General features: G+C 26.1%; 1 protein-coding gene across 1 annotated transcript; it reads left to right on the top strand.

Moving 5' to 3' along the window:
• Positions 1-8,351: 8,351 nt before the first annotated feature.
• On the top strand, positions 8,352-10,231 carry LOC107172067 (E3 SUMO-protein ligase ZBED1-like). Its single transcript, XM_089217290.1, has 3 exons — positions 8,352-8,567; positions 8,659-8,904; positions 9,772-10,231. Exons 1-3 carry the CDS (start codon positions 8,366-8,368, stop codon positions 10,194-10,196), a joined length of 873 nt encoding a protein of 290 aa, XP_089073416.1. The 5' UTR covers positions 8,352-8,365; the 3' UTR covers positions 10,197-10,231.
• Positions 10,232-11,189: the final 958 nt, after the last annotated feature.

Genomic DNA, 11,189 nt, shown 5'->3' with positions numbered 1-11,189 from the left:
CACCGTCGATGTAGACGCCATTTTTTCGGGGGTCAAAATATTTCTGCATTAACCTAATGATACAATACAAACATGTGGATTTCGATTTTAAAATGTACTCCTAATTAATACTTAAATATGCCTCATGTGTGTGTTGCGTATGGCTGTCAAAATAGGGCTTCAGCTGGACAGTCATCACATTTTTTCCGGTAAGTGTCCTACCTATTTAAAACAAAATTAGCAATTAAAAAATACTAGTATAATATTCATATTATATTACAACCATAACCTTACTGTATTTTGTTTAAATTATTATTTATTATAAATTAGATTTCCACATTCTAATGAAGAGTTGATGAAGAAGTGGATTAATGCTATAAAAAGAAAAAATTTCAAACCATCACAGCACAGTAGAATTTGCAGTGATCATTTTACTAGTGAAGACTTTCAAATACGCCCAGGTGCAAGTAGACCATTATTAAGATTGGATGCTACTTCATCAGTGTTTCCATCATTCCCATCATACTACCAAAAAGTTAAAAAACATAGAATAAATCCTCTGACGAAAGTTCCTAGACCAGTTAATAATGATACTACACCAGTTATTGAAGGTATTAAAACTGTTTAAAATTTTATCATTATTTTTTTTTTTTTATTAGGTATTAATAATTTTTTTTAGATAATGGTCCTGAACCAGATAATATTTTAATTAATGAGACACAGTCTACAAAAGATGTAGAAGTACAAACTATAAATAGTTTTACCAGTGAAACCAAGTTAAAAAATAAAATAAAAATTTTAAAACAAAAGCTTAGGAGGAAAGAAAAAACAATTAACAATTTAAAAGATCTCTTAGATGATTTACGCAATAAAGGTTTAATTGATGGTGAACATGGAAGATTAATTGAAAATCATTTTAGTGGTAAGAATTTTTGATCATAAATAAAAGTTTTGCTGTTTTTATAATGCTTTGATGCTTTATTCTTGCTATTGAAATGCTTTCTCTGCCAGGGTCTATATTAGAATTATTTAATAATGAGCTTAAAAATAGTAATAAAGGAACTGGTTGTCGCTATTCCAATGAGATGAAACAATTTGCTTTGACTTTACACTATTATTCTCCTAAAGCTTATAATTTTTGCCGGTAATTAAACACTATTATCAGTTATTTGTGTGAAATTTTCTTTTTTTAAATGTATTTGATGTGTTATGTTTTTATGTTATATTTATATTATGTATTCAAATATATCACTAATAAAAATATATTACTGCTACCTATTACAGAACTATATTAAGCCTACCACATCCATCGTCCATTAGCAACTGGACTTCTTCTGTCAATGCTAATCCAGGTTTCTTCAATGAAGTATTTGAATATATGAAATGCATTCCACAAAGTGACAAGGACTGCAATTTAGTTTTTGATTCGATGTGTATAAGAAAAAAAATCTTGTATGATGCTAGTGAAGATAAATTTCTGGGTTATTGTGATTTTGGAGGAATTCAAGCTGAAGCACAGGAGACCCCAGCTACAGAAGCATTGGTTTTTATGTTAGTTGGATTAAATGGAAAGTGGAAACATCCAATAGGTTACTTTTTACAATCTAAAAGTACTGCAGTGATACAGGCTGGTCTTGTTACAACCGCAATTACAATGGCAAATAATGTTGGTGTTCGAGTTTGGGGTGTAACATGTGATGGCACCAGTACTAACTTATCCACTATGACACATCTTGGATGTAAACTTCATGGATCATATGATGAGTTAATAGAATATTTTTATATTCCTGGCATAGATCGGAAGGTAAAAACTATCTTTAATAAAAATGAACTCTGTATAATTTATTTATTTTTATTTTATTTAGATTTATTATATACCAGATGCATGCCACAATATTAAACTAGCAAGAAATGCCCTTGGTACTTACCGAAAATTTAAAAGTGTTGATGGCATAATTGATTGGACATTTATCCAAGATCTTAATAAAGGTATATTAAAAGATTAGATTTACTTCATTTCACAAATATCTAATTATATAAAATATAGTATAATAATGATTATGTGCTTCATTGATATAGCCCAAGAAAACATAGGGTTGCACTTGGCTAATAAATTGACATCTGCTCATATTGATTGGAGGAAAAACATAATGAAGGTGAAAATGGCCGCACAGACCTTAAGCTCGTCGACTGCTGATGCAATACAATTCCTTAGGTCATTAGAAGAATCTGCATTTAAAAACAGTAAGTTTTAATTATAATCAGTAATTCAGTATAAGTACAGTTATTTTAATTTACTATAGGTGAAGCTACAGAACGATTTATCAGGGAAATTGATAGAATATTTGACTTTCTTAATACCCGTAACCCCTTTGGTAAAGGATTTAAAAAACCATTATACAGAGACAACATTAAAGAAGTGGAAAATATGATAAAACCTTTGGTAGATTATTTGTTGAGTCTAACAGATATTAAAGGAATCCCAATTCATTCAACTCCTAGAAAAACATTTGTGATCGGTCAGTGATTATATTTGTTGGAATTTTAACGTAACATACTAACATGTATTATTTTGTATATTTATATCATTACACTCATTATTATATTTATGTTTGTAGGTTTTGCTGTAGCTGTCAAATCAATATTAAACTTGGCTAAGGAACTTTTTATTGTTACTGATTATAAATATCTTTTAACATACAAATTTTCTCAAGACCACTTGGAAATATATTTTTTTTAAATAAGGCAAAGGTTTGGTCACAATAATAACCCTAATGTTCTGGAATTTCGAACAGCTATGAAACAATTATGTTTAAAGAATTTAATAACTTCATCTTATGCTGCAAACTGTGTTGCATTAGATAACTCATGTTATGACAGCATTTTTGAAATACGTTGGAAAAAAAGAAAATCTGAAGAAATTATTGAAGATGATGATGAAGAAATACCAGACTTACTTTCTTTTGAAAATGATAGTGTTAACATAAATATTCTTAAAGATAATATTTTATACTATATTAGTGGATTTATAGTAAGAACCATTTTTAAGAAAATAGAATGCCCTACGTGTATTGAAAGTCTACTAGAAAAAAAAACTACTATAGATCATAATTATTATAGTCATAAAAATTCTTATTCGGCTCTCGTTAACATTAAAAATAGGGGAGGACTAGTACAGAGTTCAACTGATGTATTAAAAATCTTGAAATTTGTTGAAAATACTCTTATTCAACTCACAGATAATTTTATACATCTAAAGTTGGGTTCATATTCTAAAATTGTTATTTATACTAAGAACTATGTCTACAGTAATAATGTATTTAAAAATTTAAGTTGTTTGGATGATTGTTTTCTAGAAAACCATAAATTACATTTAGTATCTTTAATTTGTAAGGAATATCTCAAAATACGTCTGCACTATATTGCTAAATCTAAAGATAAACAAGTTAGCAAACGACGTGTCTTAACTAAGCTGATTTTATTTAATAACCAATAAATATTTATGTTTAAACTTTATTAATAATATTTCCTTGTTTCATATTCATGAATCTATTGTACCTATTTACTTTGTATTAACATTTTTATATTTGTATTCTATAATAATATTATAGTATAGTAAATTTGAAATATATATCTCCTTATACCTAAATTATAAATTTGAATAATCATTCTTTGAAATTGAGTATGATATGAAGTGATTTGTATTTTATGAAGTTAATTATTGTATTATATTATTATTATTATTAATTAACTGATATATAATTATATTAAGTAACTTAATATATGTCTGTGTATGTAACTGATGTTACACGGTTTATTTCACAAAACCACACTATACCATTCAAGTTATTTAATAAGTCCCAAATAGTTGCTATAATATGCATTTATCGATCTATATATGTAAGTTTTATTATTTGTATGGTTATGGTTTGAAATTGAATGCGTGTTTAAATTTAAATCTTTTAATACTTCATGAACATTAATTTAAATTGTATCTTTTTCATACATTCAAATCATTGTTTTGACCCCCGAAAACATGGCTAACAAACAACCGCTAAATATAATTATTTAATGTTGAATAAATATGGAAGTCAAGTAGGATACTAAAGTAAATATTATTACTAAAAATTATTTGTTTTCACCAGAATTAAAATTTATGGATTTCCTATCTGCATCTGTTTGGCCATATTGGTGTATTTGTTTTTCCCAGCAATCCCTTAAAATTGGGTCTTTTGGGAATCGATGTAACATAATTTTAGGATTTTTCACCAAACTTTTTCTTTTGCTACCATTATCACATCCAAAAAACTCACAAATTGGCATTTTGTGTGTAAAAATGTAAATATTATATGTATATATATATATATATATATATATAGGAGTATTTTACTTATTCTATGTAAATCGTTTTATGCAGAATAAAATAAACACAATCAACTTATATAATCTAATATAAACAATTAACAACAAATAATTCGCAAATTGATTGTATTTGTTTATATTAAAATATCATAATACATTGATATCGACGAATAACATAAAAAGAAATTACGTCAGACGTCATACAAGAAAATGATAAAATGTAATTTGTCATAGTAAAAAGCTCGTATTATTCATAAATCATAATTATTATCTCGTCATGATTTTAATATTACAAAATTGTATTTTTGGCGGGTAATTTAACGGCCAATGAAATGAGGCGAACCACGACTATTGCTGGGAACTATATGGGACTATGGTGGGATGCGCTAACAGGACCAAAACTCGTATCGTTGCTGACATACCTATCTATTTTGTCATGTCTAGTACCATATCTAGTTAGTATAGATATCTGTGGATGAGACAAACGTCTACCGAATAGTTTACACTATCGAATAGTATTTGAAAAAACTATCGAATATCTATTCGAATGTTTTTTACATGACCGAATAGTAGTTTTTAAATAAAAACTATCGAATAGGCTGATAAACTATTAAACTATCGAATAGTTCGAATGACTATTCGAATAGCACTATCGAATAGTTCGAAAGAATATTCGAATAGCACTATCGAATAGTTCGAAAGACTATTCAAATAGCACTATCGAATATTTCGGAGGAATATTCGAATAGTTCGAATAAGTTTCAAATAGTTTGATTTTTAATTTTTATGGAGATGGATTATTCGAATATTTCAATTCGTAAGTTATTACTAGAGCATAGATTTATATGCATTAAAAACCAACCAAATATGCCCTTAAATATTTTAAATATGCATAAATATACCTATGCACTAAAACAGTAAAACGTTGAAATATGCAACAAATAAAAAATATCCATAAAAAATATGATTTATTAAAAAAAAGAAACATCATAATATGCAATTAAAATCTTAAAATAAGCCTTTAAAATAGAAAAAATGGATAAATATTAAATATTTGCAAAAATATGCACTAAAAAAGTTTCATTTTTAAAATCGTCTTACTATGAAACAATATTTTATGCTCACTTAGCATATTAGCACTTTAGCATATCATACAATCAGCCAGAATAAATATTCAAATGCGTATAAATCCGCGCATATATAATATATAGGTACTAACTCCAATATGGGTAACCATCCGGGTTTTTACATTTTAGCGACGAATCCTTCAAATTCTTGTACAGTTACTAAGTAGTAACTACTAACTAGTAAGTAGTAAATAGTAAATACAAAATACTACTCGTGAATACTAAATTCTAGTTAAATGACCATGGGGCATGGGGTGTTATACTGATATTTACAATTTATCTTTACCGACCAACGGGTCGCCGTCCTATTCTAGGTAATTGCCTGTTGCTCTATTGTATTTTCAAGACTTTAGACCGGCGACGGCGGCATCGCATTCTTATTATTGAAGATCAAGAACATAATATCGTAGTAATATTATTATTAGGTATGATGTTTTTGTGTATAAAAAGAGACGCAAAAACTAAAAATAAGTAAAAATCATAGACCTTTTTCTCACAAACCACATTCAATATACCAACATTTTTAGCGACAATATACATACCTATTGAAATTTGTACCCTAAAAATTACGACTACTACCTAACTCATTAACTACGATCATTTAGAATATGTCTTTCATATCATAAAGAGTACAGACACAGTACGTTCTTAGTTTCTTACTTTTTTATTTATTGTGTTTCTTAATCGAATTTTGTTTTGAAAATTAGTATTTTTGTGTTTTATTATTGACAATGTATAAAAAAAATCGCTCTGGTGTTTGGAATTATATGGATAAAGATCCTAATTCTCCAGGTCAAATTCAATGCAAATTATGTAAGCTTAAAATAAAATATTCAAACAATACATCAAATGTTTGGGACCATTTACGTCGGAAACATAGTACGGTATTAGAAGCTAACAAATTAGCGACACAAATTGGAGAGCTTGATGACATAAATGTCTCCAACGAACCATCAACGTCTACAGGTAATTTACATTTTTATATTTTAAATTTTAAATTTTAAATGTTTAAGTATTTTTTAAAATCTTTAGAAGTATTTTACTTTTAAAAATTTGCACTTATATACTATATATTATATACACTTGACACATCAACACAAATATTTAAAAATTAAAAATCTGATGGGGATAATAATTAATAATTAGTAAATAGGGGCATTTCTTTTTTAAACTTTTTTTATAATTCTTGCACTGAACCAAGCAAACATTCCTGGTAATCCACCAAAACAAATAAAAGGCGCTGATGTCGCGACTTAATTAGCTAATCGGTTAACTTAAAAAAAGTAGGTTTGTATTTTATATGTAAAAAATAGCCTCATCGAGTGTTATACTGTTATTGCTGGGTAACTTCTAAATATTAACTACTTCCCTCAAGTATTCACAGCCAAATGCCAATATAATATCTTTTTGCTCATATGCTTATTGTAATTATGTTTACAGATTGAATCTTTTTTTTTTAAAAAAAAAAATAAAAAATTGAAGAATTATATAAAAAATAATTGTTTACCGAGAAATAATATAACACTTCAATAAATATTAAAATCTAAATTAATAAATACTAAATAGGTAATAATTAATAATGAGTAATGACTAATGACCATCTTCTTTTTACAGTATTTTAGAGCATTGTTTAATACAAATATAATTTAAATTATCATTCCTAAGTTAATGATTTTTTTTTTTTTATGTACATCATTATTCATTTTACCTTCTACTAAAAAAAAGACAAAATTCAACATAATATTTCTAAAAAATATAACTGACATAAAAATTAAAATCCAAAATTGTCAATATAGTATGAAGACATATCTGAAATTCACTTTTTATGAAAAGAAGTAACCTCAATAAAAATAAGAATTTCAAAATTTAATTATTTTTAAATTATATATTAATTTGTAAAACTTCTTAGTCTTTTAATATGAACATTAATTAGATTTAATAATATTCTTTAGGTTCTACATCAGTGACTCATTCTCATGAACAACATACTGTACAGATTCCAGGACCACCTCCAAAAAGACAAAAACAATTGACACTTATGAATAGGTAATGTTATTAATATTTCACATACTTAAGTACTATTTGTACAATCGTACACATACAAATATACCTATTTATATTTTAAATTTTGATTCTTTATAAATCAATGATGCAATTATTTGTTGATAGGTTTAGCTTACCACCTGAAAGTAAAGTGGACCAATTTTACAAAGCTGTTGTTCAAATGATTGCAGAAGACATGCAACCATTATCAATTGTAGAAAACAGTGGATTTCAAAAACTTATTAACCTACTTGATTCACGTTATAAGTTGCCTAGTCGCAAACTCATTGGAACAACGCTTATACCAAATTTGTATGAATCAACTAGACATAAGATTGAAACTATTTTGTCTCAAGCAAAATATGTATCACTTACATTTTATAACTGTGACTGTGCATTTTTTTGACATTGATTTAAATTTAAAAACATATGTATTAACCACCAGAAAACTAGAATCTAATCATACAGCACAGTATTTATCTGAAGTACTTACAGATGTAATAAAAGAATGGAATATAGAAGATAAAATTGTTGCAATTGTAACAGACTCTGGTGCAAATATTAAGGCAGCAATAAGACTCCTTGGACTTAATCATATCCCATGTGCTGCTCATAAGTTAAATAATGCTGTAAAAAATGCATTAAAAAGTGATTTCGATGAAAGTGACATTGAAACCGACCACACCGAAGAAGTAGAAATGATGAAGCTGGTTAAAATGTGTCGTTCTATTGTTGGGCATTTTAAGCACAGTGAGGTATCAACCAGGGCTCTTAATGAGAAACAAAAACAACTTAATTCTCCAATTCTTAAGTTAAAACAAGACATGACAATTCGTTGGAATAGTACACTAACAATGATGGAACGTTTGTTAATAGTCAAAGAACCTTTGATGCTGGTTTCAATGAGCTTATCAAGATGTCCAAAAATTCCATCAAATGACCAATGGGAAAGTATAAACAATTTTGTTACACTTTTAAAACCATTTGAAAGCTTAACTATACAAATATCCTCAGAACAACGACCAACCTTAGCAAAAGTTATTCCATTATTAAGAGGTAGGTAATACTAAATATCTGTACACTAAGTAGAACAACAACTATAATTTTAATTTTGAATAATATTTTCTTATTTAATTATATTCAATAGGTTTATTATTATCAGTTAATAATAAGAATCCAGTGACTTATACAGGCAAGTTTTTAAAGAAAAAATTGCTTGAAGAAACAGCAAAAAGATTTAATGATATTGAAGAAATGTATCCATCGCATTTATACTCTAAGGCTACTATATTAGATCCTCAATTTAAGAAAGCTGCATTTACATCAAATGATAATGCCAATAACGCTGAACAAGAAGTTCAAAAAGAGATAGCTGACTACATTAAAACTAATGGTAAATCAGTTTTATAAAATTTGTTTTTCTGCTTTATACTTTTTTTTTTTTGTAATAGATACTTATTATTTACATTGCCAGCCAGAAGTTATAAAGTTTATGTTTCACATTAAAAATATCTAGTACAAATATATTTTTAATAATTTAATTATTTCTACTAAAATTTTTGTTAATAATGACCACTATAACATATAAAATTACAAACTATGAATAATTATAAACTATAATGTATTACAAAACATAAAAAAAATAAAAGTTTAACCTTTTAGCATATAAAATTCTTAAAATGCAGACTATTATAACACACATTATATTCTATGTCCTATAAAACCCATCAGTATTTATAGTTTTTAATTTTTTTTTTAAATATAAAAATATATAATTACAAATGTATTCTTTAAGTTATCATCAACCCATTTCGTATGTATGACTTATGTATAGGTACTGTTTATAGAATTAATTTATAATTTTTACATTCATAGAAAATTATAGCAATTCATTTTTTTTTTATAGATTATTAAATTTTATTAAAACATGATAAATATTAAATATAACTTGAATATCTAAACAAAATGAATGAAATAATACATTTATAAATTTATAAACATCTTAAAAGATGAATAACAATATTATATGCTATATTAGTATGTTATTTAAATACATTATGAATATTATGATGTATAAAATATGAACCATAAACTATTATAATTATAAACTTTAAACTATAAGCTTAGTTAGGCAACTAAAATGAAATTTAATTTTAGTTCAAATGTGTAAAACTGCAAACTGATTTTAATAAACCATACTTTAATTTGTTTTATTTAGAATTTACATTCAAATTAATTTTATCTAATTAATTTTATTTAGCACCTGAGAGAACTATACTTGAACAAAGTGTAAATCACACCACTTTGACAACTGCAGAACAACTAGAACACAGCAGCCAATCTATTTCTTTACAAGAAAATTTATTAACATATTTAGAAACAACAGTCACCACACTTCGGTCTCAGACAACATATTCCAGTACAGCAGCAACATTATTCAAACAGTACATGAATATTGAATTTTTAAACATTCAAGATGATCCAATATTATTTTGGAAAAATAATAAACAAATGTTAGGTGCATTATGTGAAGTAGCTTTAAAATACTCTTGTATACCTGCTACATCTGTACCATCGGAGAGAGTATTTTCTAAAGCCGGTCAAATAGTCAGTGCCAGACGAAATAGATTATTACCAGATAATGTGGATAAACTAATATTTTTAAATGCAAATTTAGAAAGATAAATGATTTTGATTTCCATTGTTTCATCTTATATTTTTTTTATTAAAGGATTTTAAATGTTAAGTTTTTTAAAATAATTATGATTTTGTTTTGTTGAATTTTAAAGATTTTGTTATGTAGTGAGTTGTATATTGTAATATTATAAAATATAAATAAATAATACATTTTAAGAACTTGCTGTACACATTTTAAAGTTATATATTTATTATTATGTAATGACATTTTTGTTCAAATACTTTTTAATTTAGCATTAAAAAAAGTTTAACCATTCAAAATAATTAGATTATTTTACTTTTATGAAACTAAAATATTTTTTACAACTAGCTAGGTAAACATTTTATTTTTAATATTTAAATAGATAATAGACTATTGAATATTAATTATTATATTTCAAATGTAATATAACATAATTATTAATTATATTATGTCATATTTGTTTAAATAGTAAATACTCAATTAAAAAAAAATAATAATTAAACTATTACGAATTTATGATTTGATAATTCACTTAGAAAAAAAAAACAATGAAAAAAATATATATTCGAATGAATGAAAACAATGAAAACTATTCGAAATTTCGAACTATTCGAATGAATAAAAACTATTCGAACTATTCGAACTATTCGAATGAAACTATTCGAATGAATAAAAACTATTCGAACTATTCGAACTATTCGAATGAATAAAAACTATTCGAATGGTTTTAAAACTATCGAATATATCGTGACTATTCGAATGTTTTAACTATTCGAATAGTTTTGGAAAGACTATCGAATAGTTCGATAGTGACTATTCGATAGTGCCCATCACTAATATCAATAGCATAAAATATACCTTTTTTTTTTCATGTTAAATTGCTACATGGAGGTCGAACTGTTTTCACATTGCTTAGCCCCCATGTAACATCGTTTATTCATAGAAATCAATATAAATATTTACACATATGATTAGTCATAACAGTCTGGATATACCCCTTCCTCAGCAACTGGTATATA

The sequence above is a fragment of the Diuraphis noxia genome, unplaced genomic scaffold, assembly GCF_037042655.1.
Source record: "Diuraphis noxia isolate RWA-SAM2 unplaced genomic scaffold, SU_Dnox_SAM2 contig0001, whole genome shotgun sequence".
NCBI classification, from domain to species: domain Eukaryota; kingdom Metazoa; phylum Arthropoda; class Insecta; order Hemiptera; family Aphididae; genus Diuraphis; species Diuraphis noxia.
Note: the sequence above shows the minus strand (reverse complement) of the source record. Positions and strands in the feature narration are given on the sequence as shown.